Source organism: Carassius auratus, unplaced genomic scaffold (assembly GCF_003368295.1).
Source record: "Carassius auratus strain Wakin unplaced genomic scaffold, ASM336829v1 scaf_tig00026116, whole genome shotgun sequence".
NCBI classification, from domain to species: domain Eukaryota; kingdom Metazoa; phylum Chordata; class Actinopteri; order Cypriniformes; family Cyprinidae; genus Carassius; species Carassius auratus.
In genome coordinates, this window is record NW_020525490.1 from 18218 (window position 1) to 44965 (window position 26748).

General features: G+C 35.8%; 1 protein-coding gene across 1 annotated transcript; it reads right to left on the bottom strand.

The window, feature by feature from the left end:
* Positions 1 to 333: 333 nt before the first annotated feature.
* Positions 334 to 24853, bottom strand: LOC113078624 (voltage-dependent R-type calcium channel subunit alpha-1E-like). The gene is given in 30 exon segments (XM_026250944.1): positions 334 to 2907; positions 3659 to 3834; positions 4153 to 4294; positions 5325 to 5453; positions 7315 to 7438; positions 8280 to 8386; positions 8632 to 8732; positions 8951 to 9058; positions 9157 to 9262; positions 9980 to 10076; positions 12123 to 12250; positions 12500 to 12668; positions 12848 to 12939; positions 13079 to 13144; positions 14066 to 14176; positions 14393 to 14512; positions 16969 to 17079; positions 19018 to 19182; positions 20148 to 20349; positions 21187 to 21200; positions 21202 to 21322; positions 21518 to 21588; positions 21590 to 21679; positions 22896 to 22931; positions 22933 to 22965; positions 22967 to 22994; positions 23112 to 23123; positions 23447 to 23553; positions 23669 to 23728; positions 24734 to 24853. Coding segments are annotated over 30 exon segments (3402 nt in total). The 5' UTR covers positions 24818 to 24853; the 3' UTR covers positions 334 to 2415.
* Positions 24854 to 26748: the final 1895 nt, after the last annotated feature.

Below are 26748 nucleotides of genomic sequence, written 5' to 3' on the forward strand. Positions count from 1 at the left end.
TAGAAAAACAGATGGTTGGGCTTTCAGGAAAGTGGGACAGGCCAAATATAGACAGCAGCAGTAAATCTTCGTCAACAACACGCTTCTGAAGCGCTATAGAGAATCTCACAGTTTGAAATAGAGTTTATAAATAACCACAATACTGCCAATAGAGCCATATAGGAGACAAGAAATAGTCTTCAACACCCTCAGAGCTGACTGAAAACAGTATGCTAGATCAGAGAATCCACTCTAACAACTCGCTCACACATGGCATTGCATCAAGTATAAACTGTAAAACAAATCACACAGAACATTACCAAAAGATTTAGGAAGCAGAGACTGCTGCAATGGGAATCTTTTTTTTATTTCATATAATTTACAAGGCAACGACCCCCAGCAGGCCATGAAGAACAAGTACCAAATACTCTCAATTCACATTCAGGAACATGTCAAGAAAACAAATTACAACACAACACATGATACAGAAATTCTCTTGAGGGGCAACTGATTTTAAAATGCTTATAATAATATGCTGGAATATACAGAAACTAACCAAAGATCTTTATAAATTCAAAAATGTTATTTAATTATCTTAGTTTTGTTTTTGTTTTTTTTGTGTCGTTTGTGTGGAACTGAGAGAGGAGACCAGTCTGAGTCATGTTGGGTGACCAATAAAACTGGTTCCATACTTCTGTTACGATACTCAAAAGACTAATATTATATGTTACACCCTTTTCCTACAGCTACTTTTCAGTCCCATTCACCATATTCAGGCTAAATTTACATTTTGAACTTTGCTAATGCATTCGCAAGAGCAGCTTTTCTGCTAGGCCTAGCACGTAAGGAGGTGATGCTTCTCTTCAATTAAACTACAAGAATCATTCAGTTTCTATGCCAAACTATAAACGGAAATTCACAATAAACATTACAAATGAACCCGAAGGCAACGAACACTCACTGTAATTGCTTTCCCATTATTTTAATAGAGCTAGAGGGGTGAATCACAGTAAAACATGTACAGGTCATATCTTACCATTTTTGTTGTTGCTTTGAAATTATAATTTGCATAGGCAGCAAGAATCCCTATTTGTGTACCATTAAGATTATTTGCATTGTGACATTATTTTAAGGACATTATTTCCCCCAAATTCTCAGGATTGCAATGTATCCAGATTTTTTTTTTTTTTTTTGCATTTTGATATAATGTTCGCAACCCATTTTACTTTTGTATTGTATTTACTGCACAGGTAAACAATTCTACGTAGCAATGCAAAAATTCATAATGGCTGCTTGCATATTGGATGCTTAATTTTCTTTCCACAAAATATAATAGTTTATTGTTCCTCTTGGCTTTGCGGTGAAATAATGACCCTGTCAGTCTTTGTGAGATTCACCCCAAGAGAAACTTCAGACATTTTCTTAAGGGCCAAGAATAATCAGCTAGAAAAGAATGAGATAAGTCAAACATAACATGGTATATGTGAACCACTTCAAATAGACTGCATTACAAATAGAAAGGACAGGGATTGGTCATTGTGTCACAAAAGATAACCTCTTTAAGACAATTTAGATTCTTTACAGAAAACATGGCTTGGAAACTTCTCAGTACATATACTGGATTTATATTATTTACATACAATACAGTCCTCCATATAGACTCCACTGTTAAAGGCCAGGAAGTCACCTGGATCCACTTGCATTAATGTCATGCACTATTTATCAGGCCCTTCACATCCCTGTTACCTTCACGGAATGTCAGTCATTATTACGATATGTAGTTAAAGGGGTATTTACCTCTCGTCATAGACAGACTGAACATCACTGCTCACATTCTGAGTGTGTGTATTGGAGTGTATGGTTGTGTGTACCTCCTTAATAAACCTCCGACACAGGTAGCAGAACAATCAGGATGTCAAAGCCCCCCTAACGCATCTGTCATTTGCCCATCAGCCTCTGAAAATCATAAACAAGTGGGATCCACATGTACAATGCTGCATACCGTGCCAGGAAAGGTCCATGTAAATGCTGTGTCTGAACATGCTGTCCTTATTGGCAGTATACAGATTTTCTGCTGATGGGACATCTCAGTATGTTGAGGCAGGTTTGGAAACCTGAGTGTATTCAGGCAAGACCCAAATCCTGATGATGCATTTGGATGGATCTGAAAAAGCCAGCACTTCATCTATGGGTGGGTTCAGAGAAAGTGTAAGGGCAAAAACCTGATCTTCAACCTCAGTGTACTCATGCTTGATCATTTCAACATGTTTGCTGCTGTCCTTTCACCACAATAAGTTCTTTAGTATGGTTCTTCTGAGATGATTACACATCTCTGATCAGACTCCACATTCACAGACACACAAATAAACACACACAGGCATATTTTTTTCCTTAAATCCAGGCACAATGTTCAGAGGCATCAATCCGAACATCAATCTAACACCGGTCATCCTCATCAGTGTCACTGAGAAGCTCGCAGCCTGACGTCCCCGACGTGGCTTGCGCTAGTCGTTTACGGAAATGTCCGTTAGGCACCTGCCAGGTGTGACGTAGTTGTGGAGCGGAGCTGATGGTGTTTGAGCGTCCCAGGCTGGTTGCTATGGCAGTCTCAAACGTGAGAGTCTCCTGTACACTACTTGAGTCCGGACTGTTAACGTCCTCCTGCAGGGGCAGGTATGGCTCCGAGATGTAGCGGTGAGGGGTGGAGTGGGCCATGGCGGTGCCTGGCCCAGTCCCGGCTGGTTCCTCCCCTTCTTCTGTGGGCTGGGCCAGTGATCGTACCTCCCCCTGTGTGGGATTAGCGCGGCACACTAATGGAGAGTAGGAGATGTGGGGCCGAGGCCGAGAAGGTGTCTGTGGGAGTTGACGGCGCCCTCGAGGCGTCCCTGAATCAGAAGTGGAGGGAACTGGGCTGCCTGAACTATTTCCCTATAGGGATAAGAAGAGATGGGGTAAATGCTTATGGGTAAATAAAGTGAGAGAGATAGAGAGAAAGTAATGAGATGATGGAGGGAAGAAATAAAGGCGTAATTATGTACATTACTGTTCAAAAGTTTGGTGTCTCTAAGATTTTGTAAAGTTGTGGACAGAAGTTTCTTATGCTCACCAAGACTACATTTATTTGATCACAATTAACAATAAAATATGATTACAATTTAAAATAACTTATTTTAAAATGTGATTTATTTCTTTCATGACGAAGCTGAATTTTCAGCAGCCATTTCTCTAGTCTTCAGTGTCACATGACCCATCCAAAATCATTTTATTTAGCTGATATGGTGCTCAAGGAACAAATAGAAAATAAGTTGTGCTGCTTAATATTTTTTTTGTGGAAATCATGATGCTTTTCAGGATTCTTTTAAAAACAGAAACTTCAAAAGTTATACATTTATTTGAAATATAAATCTTCTGTAAAATGTTAACATATTTTTACTGTCACTTTTGAACAATTTAATTAATCCTTGTTGAATACAATTATTCATTTCCATCCCTAAACTTTTGAATGATACTGTAAATCAGTGGGATATTTTGACCATTTAAATCCAATAACTTAAAATTAGCACCATGATTTTATGACAATACCCGTTTGTTCAGATTAGAAACCCTTAGCATTTCCTTTCCAGCAAACACTAAGTATTCTGCCAGGTCAGAGGGTGTGCACATGTGTTCGTCTCCTCACCTGTCTGAGGGTCGCGTGCTTCCTGCCCTCACTGGGCGATCGAGAGTGGCGTCTCTCCTGGGATTGACTCCTTTCCTCTGAGTTGCAACGAGACACATCTGGAGACAGCAGGTGTCTTCGCTCTTTAGACCGTCCTCTCTCTTTGTCCACTGGCTCCCGCAGGTTTGACCTGACAGCTGCACATGCACAAGCACAAGCATAGGCACATTAAGACAAGTGCAGACACAAAAATAAACATAAATGTGGCCATAGCCTGGGCATCTTCATAAAGCACATGTCCGATATCAATCCTGGTCCTGGGGACCCAGCAGTTTGCACATTTTGTATGTCCCTCTTATCTGATACACTCAATTTATTGAACTTTCAACTGATGAGCTGATTTGAATCAGGTGCCTTAAATAAGGGAGAGACCCCCAAGACCAGGATTGAATAAGGTTTATTATTGACTCTGTACCAAAGTACCAGTGCTTTTGACGTCCCTACTGCAAACTGACCTCTGAAGCTTCTTTGCCTGGGTCTTTCCAGACGGTCTGGGCTCACCCTCTCCAGCGAGAACTCTTCCTGCCAGTCACCATTCACACACTGATCACCGATCGTGGAGAAGGAGCGCTTCATCAGTTTGCTCTCTGAAGACACCTGCAGCACATGCACAAAATACAAAAACACACAGAGAACAAACAAAACACACACACAAACCCCAAGGGCACACATGCATCAACAAACAGAACACACAAACAGACAGAAATGAAACAAATTCATGTTATGCTGTAAGGTTTACACACTGTCTCTTTAAAACCGGACATAGTGACATTACACTAAACAATGTAAATGAAATGAGTTTCTACATAAAAAAGTTTCTGAACTGAGCTCTAACAAAGACAATCACCACCTCCTTACATTCCCTGCTGGAAAAAAAACTGGTAGGTCAAGCTGGTTAAGATGGTATGTTTCTGGTAGACTGCTGGTCCCTACTAAATTAAACAAGGTGGTCCACCAGTTTTAAACAGGTTAACATTGGGCACACCATTTAATCACCATTTAAAACATTTTAGCCCAATTAAATCATTTACAATATTAAAAATGATTTTATACACTAATAATATATATTATATTTATATAAAAGATCAAAACTAAGTCAAATATATTTGAAGAGTTCAGATGCAAAAACCTCTAAATGCCATCTGAAATTTTCATCTAAAATTAGGATTTTTTTCAAGCTCCTATGCTTAGGTTGAGTCATTTTCCTTTAATGGCAATGTGCAGGTCCTTTTCCAGGCTATTAAAGTGAAATAACTGAACATAAATATAGGAGCCTGAAAAAATTCCTAATTTTAGATGAAAATTTCAGATGGCATTTAGAGGTTTTTGCATCTGCACTCTTCATTTATATAATATATTTTCAGAATTCATATTTTAAACACTATGATTTCATATTAATATTCTCAGAGGTTTTGCTATATAAACATGTTACCAAACCAAATCAGATGGTTTTAGTTTGAATTTCCAGCAGGGTTACACATTACATTCCCACCAAATCACAAACTACACCTTTCTATTCACCGCTTCCTTTCTCTCTTTGGGATCAACTGCAAAGCTAACGCTAACCACAGAGCAGATTTAGACAAAGTTGCTAGTCATGGCTAGGCTATGGGAACACAGGTAGTACCTGTGGCTCTATCGCCAGGCGAGGCATGGAAGAGGCTCGGATAGAGACGCCTCTCCCCGGCACTTGCAGAGGATCAGCCTGCATGCTAGTGGGGCACAGCGCACTGCTAAATTCTTTGTGCTCTGGCACCTACGCAGTTAGAAGGAGAAAAAACGGGGAGGAGGGAAAGACATTCAGTCCACAACACTAAGCAGCTCTAAAGTCCCACTCACACCAAGAGCGATAACAATAGCTATAACGATAACTATATTTGCATTCACTGCAGCATTTGTTTTTTCAAGCGTACACACTCCAGTTTTAAGATTAACATACAACAATGTAAGTGACCTACTGTTGCTTTACGTTTCACAAAAACACCAAAGGAGAAACCGATATTCTACATGAGATAAAAATGAAAGAGTCGAGAGAATCTGTCACTCTGAGTTATGCGTTTGTAGACAAATTTTATTTATACTTCTGTATGCGTCAGTATCAGTTTTTGCTGTTGCACTTACACGGCTTTAACCAGCAGATGTCTTCAGCATGCCTAGTTTTGAGCATATTAATAAATTCATTAACAATGAATTTAACTAATGCAGTCAATGTAGCGGAATAAAAACAACACAGTCTTTTTCAATGCAACTCCAAAGGAGGCAAGACTATTATGTTGTCGAAACTAGTGCTGTATACATGAGGTATTTTTGTGTTTTCAAGTTTGCTCTGTAGAACTTCTGTGCAATGTCTTCTGCTGTTTTAATACGCAAGCCCTAAATTCAAATGAAGTATGTCAGTGTTTTACTGTTCATCAGCTGTAAAAACTGTTCTGAAATTGATCCCAACAGTACTGTTTTTATATATCGTTATAGTTGTGGTGTGAACTTTGCTATTCTCCTAAATTTAGAATGATTTTTAGAACTTGTTTATCATTGCCGTTCTTGGTGTGAACAGGCCTCAAATATCATTGCACCAAGTGTGTCATTGTTAGGCGTGGACATAGAATAAAAATGCAAGGTTATGTACTAAAGTCAAAATAACCTGGCTAATCGTATACGCCTTTTTAGCAGCAAGTATTTATTTAAAGATAAGAAAAGATAAGCTTATATCCAGAAATGTCATAGAGGAAAAGTAAAGCGGCAAGAGGAAAGCACCATAAGCACAACAGAGAGCCAATATGTATAAGCAACTCAAAGGGGGTGTAGAAAGTTCCAAAGCAGAAGCCACACATATTGTGCATACACACAAGCACTCTTTCACAAAATAGTTCCAAACATAAACCAACGTAAAATCCCATAAGACATCTAGAGTTATATCACAGTTCATGGCAGAGAGGCAAAGAAAAAGCTACCAGGAGGGGTAGAAAATAAGAGTACAGATAAAAGCAGAGAAAGACATCTAAGCTTGTGTATAACTGTTCACTGGTTATATAAGTGCTAGAAGTTATCTGGACCTGGCAGTCTAACCTTCAGAAACCACATCAATACACCCTTCCAAACTTAGAAAAAACAGCTCTCTAAAATCTCTCCCTTTACAAGGCCAGAAGGCAAATAATAAAGGGATGATAATAAAGCTGCAAATGTGAAAAGAGAATGAGTTAGGAAAAGTAGAAGCATCAAGCAGGATTGTGAATCAGGGAGGAGATGTCCATGCAGATAACTTTCTGATAGATTAAATATCACATATCTCAAAATTAAGACTCTGAAAATGTTGTTTCACTTTTCTATTCCTAAAACTTTTACAAATTGATCAGTGTCTGGCTGTGAGGTATTCAGACCCTGTTACAATTTGTTTCAGTTTTCCAAACTGAATTATTCATAAATTGCTAGGAAATTGACTGAGAATGAGCCTGGATTCACATACAGTTTGAGAATTTTAAATAGATTGTGAATTTGAATGTTGTTTTAGAAACGAGTTATCAGGTATTTCATGCACATGTATAAACTAATGAATAAAACACATCATGCAAGACATGTCAAGGTGAGATGTATTTCTTTGTGTATTTAGTTTCTCCTACCATACTCTGAAGGTGATACTGGTGTTGGTATTCATCCCTGTCTTCCATGCTGTCTTGGGCCAAGGGCTGCATGAAGAGATCTTGAGGAGAGATGGGACTCAGTGCCACAAACCCACCTCTACTCCTGAGGAAACAACAGAGAAACTTGTCAATTATGCTCATATTGGCTTGCACCACAAATAGGTTGCAAACTGTGGGTCCAAACATTGTTTTTGGCGATCAGAAATACGATTTAATCACAATTCATTTCAAATGTTTGCAACATTCTGATATAATATAATTTAAAACATCAAGACCTGAAGCTGACCCAAGCTAGGGCAGGCCTACATTTTCATTTTAAGTAGGGGCATATGAACATTTGATGCAAAAAAAAAATTATATATTTTTTTTATATAGCATACCATGTAATCCATAAGGAAATTGTATATTATGTAAAACTATATATAACATTTTAATCTTTATCAAAAAAACTGTGATAGAGAATTGTGTCAATAATGTTTTAAAATACTGCACTCTTTAGTGTATACACAGTGTATATACAGGAGCAGACCAGGGTTATTATTAACCCTGACCCTATAAGCTAAAACTAAAACCATGACAAAACATTTTCACAACTTATAATTTAGATTAACTGAAATATATTTCAGCTAGTTGCCAAAGCAACATTTCTCATTTGAATTGAATTTAAGATAGCACTACATACTAAAACAACAAACTAAATTAAACTAAACTATTATAGAACTTTAAATTCTAGAACTATATATTAACATATAAAATAAAATAAAAAACTAATAAAAATGACAAAAGCAGAACAAAAAAACTACTTAACTAATATAAAATCTAATTCAAAATCTTAAAAACTATATTAGTGTATCAATGATACTAAAATAAGACTGGCTCAGACAGATACAGGGCGAATGTACTGTAAGTACAGACACACACACACACACAACATGTACAATTACAGGGCAGATCCTGCACTGTGGGACAGGAATGGCAGAGCTTTGGCACTGCAGAGAATGTCCTGTGGCAGTGAAGATGCATCCATGCGTTGGAACATCGGTGCATGTTTCTGCAAGAAAACATTAGATGAAACAGTGATCCAGTACCCCTAAAAATGGTAAAACTTTTTAATATTTAGGAAATTTTCACTTCAAATTGAGATTTAATTATGTGTCTTCAGTAGAATGAACAGCATTCTATACAGTTAGATATACATGTGGCATTGGCAATGTCAATGTTGCACGCTGATTGAATAGGAATGAAAAGTCTTTAGCTCTGAAGTTCTAGTGTTGTAGAAAGTAAAAGACACTTTACCTGTTCCTCGAGCTGTTGCCGGAGCTTCTTAGCTTTGTTCTGCTTGTAGTAGTCCATGATCATCATGGCTGCATAAATCTTCCCAATGGTCATGTCACTGGCTGGAAGAAAGATTTGTTTGTTGTGGACAACTAAGATTTCTATGCTGGCTGCAAATTACACTCACTTTCAGGGGAGTTAGTGGGCGCCCCTAGTGGCCAATAATGGCACCAAAAGCTAAACTGTCAAGTTTGAGGTGAATAATACTCAGAAAATGTAAATAAAATGCTGTTAAATATTTTAGAAAAATTTCTATATTTATCTCACTCAGATCTCTCACCTTTGTGGATGGGTACAAGCAGATCAAGAGATTTTTGGGAGAGGTGTGGCCAGATGACACTGATTTCCTTCTGCAACTCTATGTCCATCTGACCCCTGTCCTCACCCCCTGTTACACAAACACCATTTAACTAATATTACTGTGGGAAAAAAAGACATCATAGGATGTTTGATCTTTACAAAACTGAAAATTAGCTGTAGTGCAACCTCGAGCAATTTTAATGTCCAGCGCAGTGCGTATCAGAGCCATAAGAGTGGAGGTGAAGTGGACGGACATGTCTTCATCCACTGGCATGTTCATCAGAACCAACCGCTGAAGGAAGTAGCCATAAGGACAGAAGACAATTTGAAACACAAGTATTGCAAAGCTTGGGAGTGAGCATGTTTTTTAAATAATGATCTAATAGTCATCTAGTTTTAGTTGTTTTTTAACTTCTACAGTTAACACTAAGAAGACGTCACACCATCACATATTCATGCACACAGTTGAAACACATATACTGGATAGCGACAGATTAGAGATTTATGCATTGAAATAGAAAAAGGATCACACTTCATGAATATGCCCTTTGCAATATGTCTTTAACACTGGAATAAATGTGAGGGTTATGATAGTGTTTTGAAGACGTTAAGGTGACATATTCAAATAAAGTATCACTGGTGGATGTTCAGGGACTTCACGGTAGGATGATTAAAAGACAATGACAAAGAATAACATCACTGATCTTCTACAAATTATTATATAACTATATGTATTTTAATTATTTGACACACAGTGGTCCTAAAACCCTTAAGTTGTCACTGCATTAGAATTAAAAAATTAAACCAAATGCAAACTTTTATCTAACTTGTATTAAACAAATCATTCTCACTTGATTCAATAGGCTTCTACATAATGCAAATATTCAGAATTCATATTCTTTTAGTTTAAACTGTCCAAATATATCTTCAGGACACTGTAACTACAGCCCCAAGCTTGAGCCTCTTGAAACCAAGCAGACTTGATTCAAATCGTAATACTGCAGACTACCTTATACGCCACTTTGGAGGGGCATTTCTTGCCCAGGCCAAGCGGTGGCGACATGCAGGTCAGCATCTCGTACATATCAGTGTAATGAATACGGCCACTAGGAGGGGGCAGTCACCAGGGGCAATGTGATGAAGAAGAGGAGGAGGAAGAAGAATTGGGCATTCCCAAGGAACGAGGGAGGAGAGGAAGATTGGCGTAGAGGAAAAAGGAAACAACAAAAAAGATAGAGGGAGAAGGAAGAGACAGGAAAGGGAAGGTCATTTTAATGCGTTTCATACTTAAGAAAAGAAAAACTGTCAAAAAGGGAAACATCAGGTAATTAAACATAGAGGTGAGGTCAGGTGGAGGACTTTCTATGCAATGCCGGCATAGAAGAGGCTAAAGGAGAGAAAATATTAAAACAGCCAAAGATCTGATGAGTCAAGCAAGTGGATCTGAGGATTTGACTGGCTGTATTGAAAAGGAAGTACTGCTATTGTAATAAATTAACCCACAAGGAGCATTGTGCTTAGAGTCAGAAATTAACAAGGGCTCTGGTGAAAAAAATTAAAACATAAAAAATAAAACACTTTAAAGTTAAGACTTATAAAGTTAAGAAAATATATGTTTTTTAAATGTATGTGTATATAAATAATATTTATTAAATATAACAGATACATCATAAAAATATAGGCTAGTGAAATATAAAAATACTACATATGTATGTATGTGTGTGTGTGTGTGTGTGATTAAATGTAATATTTAAATATAATATCAAACATATAATTGTTTTATATAACGTGTTAGATTAAATATATAAATGATTTAATTCTAATACAAAATATAAAATAGTAACATTCATGTTATTTATAAAATAAAATAAAAATATGCCCTCATAAGCCAAATAGCAAATATTTCCCCTTTAAAAATGAATTGCAGTATTATTTTATTAATTAAAGTTAATTTATAAAGTTAAGTTAATGTAGGTCAGGGGAGAGGATGAGCGTAATGTTCTCTTGATTTACAAACAGGTGAGGCAATGGCGAACATGAGGAGTCTGCCCTGCTCTAACCTAAAACCCACATTTATGCAATAGTGTTCAATAAAAGCCCCAAATCCAATTCAGACACAGAGAGACTGAATCCCTTCTGACATCCATTGGCAGTGTTAGATATTATCTAATGGAGTTCACTGATGGATGGCTCTCAGTGTCATTAACTGCAGCAGTTATTCACACTTCAGGAGCAGGACACGGGCCAAAGGGATGAGCTGTCTCTCTGTGCACTGAGCTCTTGTCTCTGCCAGTCTTTGACCAGGTGGAAGTAGCACTGGAGTAGATCACAGAAACGAGAAGGGGGTGAGGGGTGTTATCTAGTGAAGGAGTGGCGAACGATAAAAGCAGAGGAGGAAAGAGAGGCAGAGGGGTAGTTTTTTTTGTGGGTGAGCCAAACCTTGCATGCCACCCTGTAGGGACAATTCTTTCCAAAGCCCAGTGGAGGTGATATTGAACGAACTACTTTGTACATCTCCTTATAGTGTAGTTTTCCACTGGAGAAGGAAATACTGGCCGTTAACAGTAAATTAGACAACTTTAAAGAGAAAAGTAATAGGAGTGCATATATTTTTTCATGAAATACATTTTAAAGGGGTCATACCATACATTAGTGAAGTTTTTGCACCAAAAACCATCATGATACACCTAATCCATTTTACACCCTTTCTCTGAATAGTAGAATGAGACTACAGTAATTTTGCAGCTGTAATTTTCTCTGACAACCATTTTCTGCAGTTTAGTGTCAGTAAATGAGCTCCAAATTCATCAAGAGCTTGCCTTCTTAGTGTAATGAACTCTTTAATCTTAAAAGACCAAAGAAAATGTGAAAATTCGTCATGATATGACCCCTTTAAATAATCCTGCAGGGTTACAAATTAGAGTAAAGAAAGATACAGAAACATTAATAACAAAGCAAATTTCCCTGTACATTTTTCAAACATGACATTCATTAGGCATACATTTAAAATACAAATGTAAACCAACAATTGTATGTATTAATAAATACCTTATAATCAAATAAATATGTTGCAGAATGAGAGAAAAAAAAAAAAATATATATACTGTGTTGCATGTGATCAACTTAAAGGAGTGGAGAGCTGTATCTCTCACCATGCTGCACGGTCATACTCTCCCCAGATCCGTACAAACTCATCCAAGTGGTGAGGACCCAGAATGGACGAGTCACGTGTCAGGTACTCAAAGTTATCCATAATCACGGCCACAAACAGATTTAGCATCTAAAAGAGAGTTAGAGATGTGAATAGTGACTGCGAAATATACAGAAAGCAGAAAGGTATTCAGAGTGAGCTTCATGGTGTTCAGCAGTGGCGGATATTTATGTTATCAATGATACTAGTTTCATCTTGTTTAAAATCTCACCATACATATTTTATGTGGCAAAAAAATTGGAGTTGGTGTGAATAGGTTTTGAGTGTACAAGTGTGTAACACTGAGTGTTTGTGTCATTAAAATGTACTGCGTCTCACCAGAAAAGAACTGAAGAAGATGAAGGAGACAAAGTAGAAGTATGCAAAGTCGGTACCACAATCTTTTTTCTCATTTGTTGCTGAGTTGTTGAGAGACTCATCTTTTTCACATTCCTTTTCTCCTAAACACGATAACATGATTTCCTGCCACGACTCACCTGTTGCACTCCTAAACACACACACACACAAACACACACACACACATATTTACGTATATCATAAATTAAGTCACATTTATTCATCCCCAAAGGGTGGACTGCTTCATTGTATTAGTTTCCTAGTAAAATAATTAACATGCCATAAAATGTAGCACCCATTTTTTTACAACAAAAAATAAGTTAATCTTACCTAAACAAAAGCATGAGTGCACCGAAAAATGTCTTAAAGTTATTGTGTTCGTTGATATGGCTTTTTGGATTTAGCTTGATGTTGCCAAATACCTTAAAACACATAAAAAGTGTCTTGTCACAATTTCAGCCTTAATGAGGTAAAGTAATAAAAAAGGTGGGAAAAAAACAAAGGAAGAGATAGAGAGAAGAATATAAAAATGGACAGTCTGGGGATAAAGACAACCTTTACCTGCATGCCGATGATGGCATAGATGAAAAACAGCATGGCGATTAGCAGGCAGACATATGGAAGAGCCTGCAAGACAAATCTCATATTAAACACTGAACTCAAACTCTAAACTCAACTCTTTCATTTAAAACATATAATATGTTGCTTCTCTAATTTTACATGAAAGTATAGCTGAAATCACAGCACAGCTATTGTCTTTATCTTATGTATAGCTTATTTGATTTCATCAGACGACGATTTGACTATAAATCTGGATTTTTATGCAGATTTACTTCTTGGAAGGGAGAGCTGTAGTCTTAGTGGGTCGCATTTCAGTCAAAATTCAATATTCATTTAATTTTCATTCCATTGTCTGACAACAGAAACAGTAAAATATACCAATGAAAACAGTTTTATTGAGAATATAGCTGCATCAAAATACAATATGTGGGCATAGAGAGGGAAACAAATGTAATAAAATAATAAATGTAAATTTAGCATTTTCAGAAGAAGTGAGCTGCCCTGTCCTGCAAATAATGAAAACAGGCTTGTTTAAGTAAATTGCTCTATGAAAAGAAAGAGAAGTAATGGGAACCTGGTATTTCTATGTTCTTTTTTCATGTGTCTAATAGACATGAACGAGTCATTTGAAAAAACATCCATGACCTTTGAAACATGTCTAGTTTACATACTCTATGTGGACTATGGTTCCACTAATAATAAGCATACATTTGCATAAAGCATCCATATTTAACCATGCCCTTGTTGATTAGAGTATTAAAAATGTGAAAAGTATTAATTTAAGGTACATTTAGAGCAAATAAAAAGCTGCAATTAAGTTGCAATTAATCACTACTTAACTCATGATGGTCATGTGATTAATTGTGATTAAATATTTTAATCGACTGACAGCCCTAATTTATGTACATTACGTGAATAAAAATAGCACACACACAATGCTTACTGCAAATAGAAAAAAATGTGCCTCTCACTGTAAAAATGCCTGACCTTGAAAGATTGGACAAAAGTCCAAAGCAGAATACGGATGGTGTAGCCCTGACGCAGAAGTTTAATCAGCCGAGCTGCCCGGAATAACTTCAGGAAGCCCATATTAAAACTCTGGAAACCAATCAGAACACAGAGGTTATTGAATATGCAAATAAATACTGGACACAAACCAATCTGGATACAAAGGTCACAACTTGTTGAAATAAATGCTGAGTACATAGCAATCACAAAGAAGCTTGCTCATGCAAATAAATACTGTCTAAAAAGAAATTAGAATAAGGATGTAATTGCTCATGCATATAAATACTGGCCACAAAGAACACATACTGTTTGTGAAGCTGATTGAGTTCTCACTTTTGTTGCATTGACTTTGTCAACCACAATTTCAGTGATGCTTCCTAGAACTGTGATGAAGTCAAATATATTCCATGTGTCTCTGAAATAATTCTGAAAGATATAAAAGTAATAATGATTGCTAGAAATGCATTTCATATATATATATATATATATATATATATATATATATATATATATATATATATTAGGGGTGTAACGATACGCGTATTCGTATTGAACCGTTCGGTACGAGGCTTTCGGTTCGGTACGCGGTACGCATTATGTACCGAACGGTTCGTTGGACTAATTAATTATATTTGGAAAATAAAGAAAAAATTGTGAAATATAATGATATGCGTTCAACAAGGTAGCCCAATAACCCAAACGACGTAACAGGCAACGCCCCTGACACCCCCGAACAAGAAAAAAAAAACACCAGCTTATATGTTTATGTTAGGCTACTCAGGTCAGGCGTTCGCTCACTCAGTACGCGCTGAAGGCTCGTTGCAAAATGGCCAATGCGTTTAACAGACCACAAATAGAAGATCCTCCAATAACCAACAGGTCTGGTGTTTGGGTGCACTTTACCAATCGATCGGGGCATCCAAACAAGCACGGAAATCAAAATGGACTAGTACTGTACTGTGTCGGAATTTCCTGAGCAGTACGATTCAATTAACAGGCCTGCACGTTATAGAAGAACTGTTATAAATAGAACGTATGCACGGGCAGTTTTGAAAACTCCACCTACTTTGCTCTTGGCATAGTGCAGCGCAAATCGCGTTGTATCTGAATGGCAACGCTGAGCCCAGGATCCAGCGCCGCGCGTATCGCGTCCTGTGTGAAAGACCCTTTAGTCATTTTGCAACGAGCCTTCAGCGTGTGCTGAGTGAGCGAGCGCCTATAGTGGAAAACGCATGTTTTAAGAACATTCTTAATGTAATTTAGCCCCGTTACTATATTCCTTCACGAGCCCATTTCAGCCAGACCGTAATTCCTGCTTTGTTCCAAAAAACATAAGCCCTATAGAGAAACAATTGAGTAAAAACACACTCAATATAAAGAGTTATGGAGTTCCATATGAAAAGTTACATCTTTGTATTTGTTCATAACTACTACAACAATATAACATTTTCAATTTTTTTTAATAAGGAGCTGTTTTTGTTTTATACAGTATGCTGCTAAGAAAACACCATAGAAGATGGGTAAAGAATAGATCATTGTTCAATGTAAAAAAAAACAAAAAACATACTTTGTTGCCAATTTGTTCTTTTTGCTGTATCTAAAACATACCGAACCGTACCGAACCGAACCGTGACATCAGTGAATCGTACCGAACCGAACCGTGAATTTTGTGAACCGTTACACCCCTAATATATATATATATATATATATAGTAAAACAACAATAACATTATAATATAACATTGTAAAATCCTTAAAAACGTGGGACAGTCTTAGGCTACAGTCTACGCATCAAAAATTAACAGAAAGACCTTACACAAAGGCTCTTATGCATGCTATTGTTATTAAACAGTAATTTCACATTTATATATATATATATATATATATATATATATATATATATATATATATATATATATATATATATATATATATTCAAATATACAGATTAAAACCTAAATGTTTTCATTTTGGTTCATTCTTGGTTAAAAAAAATTAATAAAATACTTCAGGTTCCATATGCAGAGCCAAATGAGAACGGTCCAGCATTTAGAAATAATTCTTATTAACTATGTTATTATTCTTGATTTTTCAAACTTGTGACCAAAAATGAAGTATTTTCTGCTTCAGCTGTTTGATCATGCTGGTGCCTCACATGCACATATTCATTGGAAACAGTGCAGTCATTCACCAAGCCATTCTGTTCGAGCAGCGGGCCACTTTGGCATATTTTTGCTTATTATATATATTTTTCCATCAATACTGAAACACGCGTAAACTACAAAGCCTATTTTACCTAATGAATAATAGTTAATAGCTTCAAATGGACAAGACCACTAATAAGGAAATGTTTGGATTTGTCCCGAAGGAGCCCCAACTATTTTCTGAGATACTGAATTTGGGCTTTTCCTATATCAATCTGTGTGCAATGAATGAATATAATATACAAGTTTCACTTTATGAATGGAATTAGTTAAATAAATCAACTTTTTGAGAATATTCTAAATATATGATTAGAACCTGTATTTTTTAGAATGTGGTAACGTATTACAAAGTAGTGTGTGACAAAAATGCATGTTGTTTTAGTAAAGGCATTTTAAAATATAAATTAAAATATAGGCCTAATATGTGAGAATATTGACATTTTGCATATAAATCCATTTAGCCTAGCTCACTAAAATAGGTTACTACTTTTAATGCTACTATGCAAAGTAAACCACCATTTCTTAATATAATATATATATAATATTTTAACTACAGTGTTTTTCTTTCATTTTCCCTGACTGCACCCGTCAGATAGATAGATAGTAGACAGATAGATAGATAGAGAGAAAGAATAGAGAATAGATAGAGAAAGAAAGAAAGAAAGGAGAAATTTCTTACCACAATACCAAATGCCAGGATCTTGAGAACACATTCCACAGTGAAAATAACAGTGAACACAGTGTTGAGGTATTTTAGTACATTTTCATAGCCGTCAATAGGTTCATGATGCTGACAGAAAGCAGAAAAGAGAGACAAACAAAAAGGTTTTATTTTTCCATTAGTTTTATATAACTTATTTTTTCTATCTATCTATCTATCTATCTATCTATCTATCTATCTATCTATCTATCTATCTATCTATCTATCTATCTAATAACCACATCCTGGTAAATACTCAAAACACCTTAGTAATTATTTGGTTATGTCCTAACAACCACCAAAAATGCCTTAGAAACTGTCTAGCAACACCCAAGCAGCAACAGGCTTGTAACTGCCAGCCAAAAAAAGCATAGCAACCAGAAAAGCACCAAAGCAACAAATGAGCAACACCCCAGCAAATACATTGAAAACAGGGCCACTGAGAGAGAGAGAGTTGTGCCATCTCCATTCACTCCAATGGACAATTTTGTTTTTATGGCAATGGCAGATCATAGAGCCTCTCGATAGTTCTTGGAACTTATCGCAAAATACTATCAGCACACTTGGAGCAAAAGAGATCATCGTCGGGACAGTCTACTGGATTAGTTAGCAATGCATAACAAAACAATGAACAGCCTATTACGGTAATTGTAAAATCAATTCACTTAATGTAGTTTCATCTATCATTGTGTAATTCGAGAAAAGGCTTATTTTGAACGTCCTATTGTGTTATCTTTGTAAAAAGTGCAAACACCCAAGTATGATTACATCACTTTTTTATTTATGTATTTTTTGTTGTTGTTGTAGTCTTTACAGTCATATTTAGATTTTTACCCCTGCTAGGACAATCAGATGATGCCAACTCTGTACCAACATACAAACGTGTTTTTGTAACATTACTTCATCACAATTACATACATAACAGATTTGTAATGTACAAGCTTTCATTTACAAGGACAACATGATATGTGGATTATAAGAAATATGTTAATAAATACACTGTTGCAAATAAGTGAATAGCAAAAGTCAGTATGCATAAAATATGACTAAATGCATAAAAAATGTCTTGAATTGTTTTCAGTTTTGATATATTATGAATATATTTATATATTAAAAATTGAAAGGTGCAAAAGAATGGAAAACATGAAAGTATAACTCTATTTAATGAAATCTTACATTTCACTTGTTTGCAATATAAGATTATATTTTCTACTAATGTCACTTGTGCTGTGTAGGGTTACAAATAATGTCAGGCATCACAGTAAGCATCATTTTACACATATTCAGGTCTGGAGCCATTTTAATGTGGACACCCATATTTCACAATCTAATTAAAACCTGGAAGGATGCTAGTATGCCAATAAAGCACTCTGAAAACTGAAACTAAAAAACTAAATGAATAAGACAGACAGATAGAAAGAAAGCAAGCTGTTCATTGCAATAGCTAAAAATATCTGTGCTCTATTACTCTCTCTGTGCTTCAGTGTCAGGCAGACCACTGCAGACATGGTGACTAGTGGAGGCCGACCTCTAACTCCAGGTGAAATTAGTCACAGGAGATGTCAGGCTAAAGCTAATGAGGAGAAGTTAAATAGTAGCTGGTGCTTCAGATCAATATTTAATAAGCTGTGACTCATGACTGTCTGGTTTTCTAGCAGTATCACAGACCTGGGTTCACCAGCAGGGGACTGAAAAAACAGCTAAATCACCTAATTTATTTGGACAAATACACCCACAGCGAAAGAGGTATTGTCCCAGGAATACTGACAGGCTTAAAAGTTTACATTTCATTTCCATAAAGACATTTAAAAGATCAATAATCCTTACATTTCTGTCATCATATTTAAGGGATAATATACCGTTATTGCAAACAATCCCTTTCAGCTTCAGCATAACTCAAGTGGAGGGTATTTTTCTAATTCTTTTGCATGGCTACTTATCAATAAATATATAAATAAGTGGAGGAATTTTTTTTATTATGGTAAAAGAAAGATCACAGTTCAGGAACATAAAGAAATGCCTCCTTACCTTCATCATGAGAACGATGGTGTTAAGGGCGATCATTGTCAGTATGGTGTATTCAAAAACAGGAGACACCACAAAGTGCCACAGCCGGTACTGTAAGGTCTGTCTGTTCTGGGGCATGTAGCGAGTCAAAGGTTTTGCACTGATGGCAAAGTCGATACAAGCCCTCTAAGAGAGAAATATACAGTAAGAATGTTTCTTGAAACACATTTACAATTAACCTTCCAAAAGATTAAATAAAATCGCTCACAATTTTCTGCAAGATTCAGATCACAATGTCTGAGAAAAAAAGCTAATATGACATTATTGATGGTTTCAGGTTCAAGTGACCATAGTATGAACAAAAAATTCGATGAATATGGTAGGGCTCAAACTGTGTAGAGCGCATGCCCTTTTTGTCTGTACACTCTGAAGTTTGTGAGTGCTTTTTTGTTTTTATTTTCTTCAATAATAAATGCTATTGGTCACCCTTTATGTCTGTCTGTCTTGTTTTAGTCTAAATCTTGTTGAATCCGCTCAAACTGTCAGTAAAACTTCCCTAACTCCACCCCCTCTATCTTGACTGAAAGAACTGAAGTTCCACAGCAGCTGAACAAAGTCTTGCAAGGATAAATAAAGATCTTGTATTGTTGTAAAATGTACTTTACAACAAGAAAAAACGAGAACCCATATAGCTACAACAAAACTGTTAATGAAAATGTAATGTGATGCCGCCATTTTAATGACGGACAAAATGCACATTTTGCACAAATTTGTTGGTCAAAAAATCCCGTAACTGTATTTGAGTTTGGCATAATGCAAGTGATCCTCGTCACCTAGGAAAAATATATTGCTAAGAAATTTCTTTGATTCATGATTGCTGCCTATACTACAAAGTAGAATATGAAACCATTAAGTTTCCTAAGAAGCAATTAATAAAATACAAATGCAATTCTAATCTCAATTAAAAGAACCAAAGACTTAAACTACTTCAGTCTTTGTGCATTGAATTGATTTAATACACAAGATTCACAATTTGAGTTGAATTACTGAAATAAATGAACTTTTCCATGACATTCTATTTTACTTAGATGCACCTGTACATGAACTTGGCTGGATTTGCAACACAAACATAAAAACAGTTGAAGAGTAACCTCGTTTTTCTCCAGACTGCACTCCTCCATCATTTTGTCACCCTGCTCTTGGAAGGTGATGATGATGAGGGCCACAAATATGTTGACGAAGAAGAAGGGAAACACCACAAAATAAATGACGTAAAAGATGGACATCTCCATTCTGTTTCCCTGACTGGGACCCCGGTCCTCCTCGGTCACATCCACAGAGTGCTGCAAAACTCTATAATTCCAAAGAATTTAATTACAAACAGACTATATACATTTATCTATGCTTTATTATATTTGGACACTTTGTGTCTGGAAAGTTCCCTTAGAATAGTGGCTCTCAACCGAGAGGCCGCAGCCCAATATGGGGGCATCATTGATTCTCCAGAGGGCCATGAGAATTAAATATATTCAAATAATTCCTAAATCTTACAATTATTATTGTTAAATTAAACAATTAACAAAACACCAAATCTCTCCCCTGTATTCTGTGATTGGTTCGGAGCAGCCCGAAGCCATTTCTTCAGTGCTGAACGGTGGCTCAAAACATGCCACTGCAGGAGCATATTGATATGCAAATTACAGCTCTTGGTTGGAAAAAACAAACCAGCGTCATGCTAGTAAAGTTTTTGACTGGTGATGACTGTAATTGAAGTACAGTAGCATACAGGAGTCGTACATTAGGCGCACGTGAATCTGTTATTACTGATGCACAAACTAGCAAGTTTAAGCAGAGCTAAACTTGTACTTTTACGTCGTCAAGAATGTCTGCAGTGATATTTTTTTGTAAATATTTGCAAAAGAGAATAGTAAATAAGAAAATTGTGTGTGCGTGCAGATGGTGGTTGGACAAGGGGGTTTGCCGTTTTGATGTGGGGAGGAGAGGGGCTTTAGGGTAAAAAAGGTTGAGAACCACTGCTCTAGAAAGTGAAAATGTGAGTTTTCTGAATTAGCAGATATCAGCACACAGCTTCTAGAAAGGTGTTAAGTAGATGTTTAATCTTGTTAAGGTGTTAATAAGTTTGTCAAAATGATTGAGTGTGAAAACATGTATACTAAAGTTGGCTCTTACTGTGGCCACCCTTCTTCCAGTGGATACAGTGAAGAGAGTCAACAGAGCCCAGATGATGTTATCATAATGAAAATCACGTCTCTTCCACTCTCGTTTCTCCTTTTTCTTGTCTTTGTCATAGTCAATGTAGTAACCCCTATAAAGCATTAAGAAAAAAACATTTTCCACATCATTTGCAGGGAAGATTTTGTGCTCCTAAAATGTCATTCCTTCTATTCATAGCAGCATTGAACATTTTCTAGTCTTCTGAGCACTGAATAATGTCTGAGAGGTTTTAGAATAAATTTTAGAATTTATATTTAGAATTAATTTTGCAGCAATGGGCACGCACTTGCACTCGTTTTCTGTGTCCTTGGAACTGTCGGTACAGTAGTAAAATTTCCCTTTGAAAAGCTGCACTGCCAATGACTGCAAATATGAACATAAAGAGCTTGTAGACGATGAGGATGTTGAAGACATTTTTTAGCGATGTGACCACACAGTCAAACACGGCCTGCAAAATCAAAAAGGGAGAAAGAACAATGACAGATAATAACAATTGTTATTATTTCTTTTTAAGCTTTATTGTTATTTCAGTTTTATTTTGGTAATTTTAATACTTTAAACATGCTATTTCAGTTAGCATGCCATGTCAACATTTTAATTTTTGCATTTTCTTGTAATATTCATATTTTTATTTTAAGTTTTATAACTGAAATTTATGCATGCCACAAAAACATGCACTGACAAAACTCTGGCCATGTAAAATTGACCTATTTGACCATTCTTTGGTGGATACATATAAATATTTCCGCTGACTCTTGTACTAAAGTGTCCTTGTAATGGTCAGTACAAAATGAAAGCAGTTAAAAAAAGCAATGGATTCCCAGCTGAGAAATTTGCATCCCTTAAGTCTCCAATGAAATTTGCCCCTGCTTTAGAAAAGCAGTTGTCCTTCTGTCTCTTAAATCTGTCTATCACATTTTATCACTTTGCATCTTTTTCCACACATTGCTGGCTCTTTTTCCACCTCTTCCACCATGTCTCTCGTTTTTACATACACAAACCCAAAATACACAAACACACATACACACTGAGAGCTCTGTCAGACTGGAGAGAGTTCCCATGTGTGAGAACTGGGAACTGAAAATACTTATGCAGTCTTTTCACACATGGCAAGAGAGTTTCATCACTTCCCCTCTTATTTGAGCTCTTCTGCTGCTTTGCTGACAACATTTGTCAAATAATCAACTTCAAAGATACACACAGTTCAACTAATCAAGTATTCAACTAATTCCTTAATTGAATAATGTTTTGCAATTCAACAAAGATTTGTACCTTCTCAAAGACAAATTATTTGAAAAAGCTTTATTTTGAAAGAACCCTCTTATGCTCACCAAAGCTGAATTTATTTGATCGAACCACTGTAAAAACACATAATCCTTCAGAAATCATGTTAATTTGTTGCCAATGTTAAAAACAGTTATGCTGCAAATACTTTTGTGGAAACCATGATTTTTAAAGATCCTTTGATGAATAGAAAGTTAAAAAACAGCATTTATTTTAAATATAATCTTATGTAACACTTTCTAAGAGGGAAAGTGATGAATGCATTTTACCAATTTAATGCATTCATAAAGAACAAAAAATATATAAATTTTTAAACAAACAAACAAGTCATTTGACCCCTGACTTGCGAATGGTTGTGCATTCCTTTCATGTTCACATACCTTAAGTTTGGGAAGTCTTTTAATAGTCTTAAGAGGGCCTCAATACTCTGAGAACACGCAGTGATTTGATGGGTTTTAATGTCTCTTCCTGTGTTACTCCTGAATAACATGAAAACATATATAACTAAACAATAAAAAACTGCCCTAATTCTCATGTCCAGATACAAACACACACACACTATTATATTGCACAAAATCACAAGAGAATGTGTTTACCCCATCACATTCCTGCCAGATGCCGTGAGCCACAATCCACAAGAAGACCAACAGAGAAAAAAATGAGAAACAGACAATGAACAAATAAATCCTTTACACTTACAACACAGAAAAGAGAGCATCAACTAACATCTATATGTGTCAAGAATTTGAATGTTTTTTCCTCACATAACTCATGTAGTTGTCACACTCGATTAATGGAATTTGAAGCATGAATAACAAAACATTTGAGTAATGCATTTGACAAGGAATTAAAAAGCTTCATCAACATGTTTCAGATTGACCAACGGAATGCTAATTTACACTTGTCTCATGTTTAGATTCATTTGACTCACGTGAGAGCAAAGGCCACCAGAGCTCCCACCACAACTATGAAGTCCAGAATGTTCCACAGGTCACGGAAATAGGAGCCATCATGTAAGATCAAACCTTGATCAATCATCTGAGAAAGAAATGATAGCAACATACAAAGCATATTTATGTTATATATCGCATATATACATACACTAACTGAGGAACAAACAGCACATGAAAGCCAGAACAATCCATGAACTTACCTTGATTATCATTTCGAATGTAAAGACGCCAGTGAATACATAGTCAAAGTAGCGTAGCACCTATTACACATAAAGACAGTAATCCAAAAAGGATTACAATGCCAGCATTAGCAAACAAGAAAATACATGAGACTTATGAGACGTTAGTATTGTTTGCCACTGACTGCTAAAATTTGAACAAGCCAGAATGTTGCTATTTTCATCATGGATCAACTGCCAACGTCAATGCACTGACATTATCCTCACTGTATAGATTTAAATACAAGTTTGTGCATTTCTGAAACATTGAGAACATAGTTTATGTAATTCGAATCCATACACACAAGATTACTGGAAGAGTCTTACTAGGTAATTAGCTGTGGTTTTATACAGCTGATGCATGTGCTGTCACTAGGGAAATTTAAAACCTGCAACATTTCGTTTAGCTAATTTCTATGCCAAACACTCCATGACCAACAGGGAAAATATCATCAGGACCAAGAAACTCAAACATCTATCTACTGTGTATTTATTTATATTGTCGAAAATGAAAGAATTTATATGAAAAAAAAAACATTTATTCAAAGTAACAGACGAATTGAAATTGTAATGACACTGGATGTGGAAAAAAACAATTATCAACATTTTAGATTACATTTCCTATGCATGCATTATGAAAAGTGTTAGGTCAGTAGGGTTAGGTTAGGTCAGTATTTTTTTTTTAAGATGACAAATAAATTTTTAAAAGCCCAATATTCCATTTAATATGAGGTCATGAAACTTGCATGCATTGTAAAGGCATAGAGAAATTACAGTCTAAAGTAGTTTTAAATATAATCTGTCATACTGCAGAACATGAAAATTATCCAAAAATATTTGTGTCATTTAATGATGGATAATGTGTAAATTAAGTCAATTAAAGATACTCAGCATTGCTTTTAAGTTTCCTTAGAAGCACTTAATAAAACACAAATGCCAATTCTAATTTAAACCATCTGAGAACTGCAGCATAACTATTTACATATGGTTGTTTTATACAGAATTATTGAAAATGCTGTTGACATGGCGGTGGAGGGGAATTCTTACTTTGTTCCTGTCCGAATTAGTGTTGACAGGGTCTTCAGCAGCCAAGGCGATACTGCTGGCGGTGATCACAAGAAGGATTGACATCTCGAAATAACGAAGATTGACAATATAGTGGCAGGCCCTGCGGGACCCTGTGAAAGAGATGTAAAATACAGTAGAAAGAGTAAGAGACGAAATGAGAAATATTCATAAAATAAAGAATACAGCTGTGGTTCTATAAACATTCAGCCTTACGGGTTGTTGGGTTTGAAGATGAACATGCTGACAGGAGGAGGGGCTTTCGGTGCATCTGGGGTTTCCTCTTCTTTTTCTGTCTTTGAGGACTCCACATCTTTACTATTACCTGTGAAATCCAGGTGCATATTAGAAATTGGGAGCTTTTATGGATTTTTATGGTTATTTCATCTTAGTATAACTCAGTAAATGAAGACACCTGGGAGCTTGTTTTACAAAAAAACAGATCAAATAAAAACAGATATTATAAAATATATATATATATATATATATATATATATATATATATATATATATATATATATATATATATATATATATATATATATAAAATATTATAAAATAAAAACATTATAGATCATTTATAATAAAAATATAATATCTCACATTTATTGTTATTTTTAATTTTAGTGTTATATTTATGTTTATTTCAACTCAGTATGACTCACTAAATGAAGACAACTGGGAGCTTGTTACAAAATATTATTAATATAGCTATTACATATACATATATATACTTCTATAATATTATTATAACATTGTACTACATTAACTATTATAGATCTTCTATATTGGACATATGAATATATTGGAATATATAAAAGATCAATTATTAATTTGCTAAAAATCTTTAAAAAGAAAATGAGACTGTACTTTTTGAGCTTTAGAAATATATTGGAGTCAAATCTAAGGATTAACTAATTTATAAAGTTGACCAGCTTATGAAACATTACATAAGACTATGTCTAATAATAAAGTGCTAATAAAGTGTTGTGTGCTGTAGGTGAAGTATTGTACTGATAAGAAGAAATCTGAATAAAATAACACAAGTTTATATTTATGCACTTTCCCTGCTGAGAAGACTTGCGTTGCTGGTCATGGTGTTACTACTAGGATTTTTGAAGTAGCTTAACCAGCTAAATGTTCTTTTGCTTAACAGCTTCACTAGGAAGAGCATGTTAATGGCCATTGCTAATGAACAGCTTGGTTCTGCTGTCTTCCTCTAGCTAGACCAGCACCAATCCAGCGCTAACTAACATCAATCAGTCAAGCTGGTCTTATCAGTAGGGTTATCAGAAGTGCAGGGATGCTCAAACCCGTAATGGAGGTCAGCTCCATGGATGGCTGAGTGTCGGTGACCTCTATCACGATGCTGGTGTTGAGAGAGGACTTATCCTGATTCAAGCATCCGTGGTTGTTATTATCGTTCTCGCCAGAACTCAGAGTTGCCTGTGGGACTGCTGGAGTGTGCTGTCAGTGAGCTGCAGAGTTGCAGGCTCTGAGTCCTGAGGTGGGTTTTTGAGGGGGAATTGTCTGGTTTGGTTTCTGATGATTCAGAATTGTCTGGTTTGTTCTGCCTGTGGAAGAGAAGAAGTTAATAGCTGAATTTCTCTCTCCAGTCTTCTAACAAAGAATACTGTGTACTTGGCTATAAAAAAATAAATAATTATATGTGAAATTAATGTAAACTGTCGCCATGAAGTTATGTGAAAAGAGCTGTTCAGTCATGTCAATTTGTAGATCAACCTGAAAGGCCAATTTGCCAGTTTCCTCACAAAGTTCAAGTGATTTAGGAGTAAAATAAGGTCTGTGAAGGAATAGTTCACCCAGAAATAAACATTCTGTCATTAATAACTCACCATGATCCAAACCCTAAAGACCTTCATTCATCTTGTGAACACATATTAAGATATTATTGATGAAATCCAAGCGCTTTTTGACCCTGCATAGATAGCAGCTACCACGGTCAAGGCCCCGAAACATAAGGACATAGATAAATA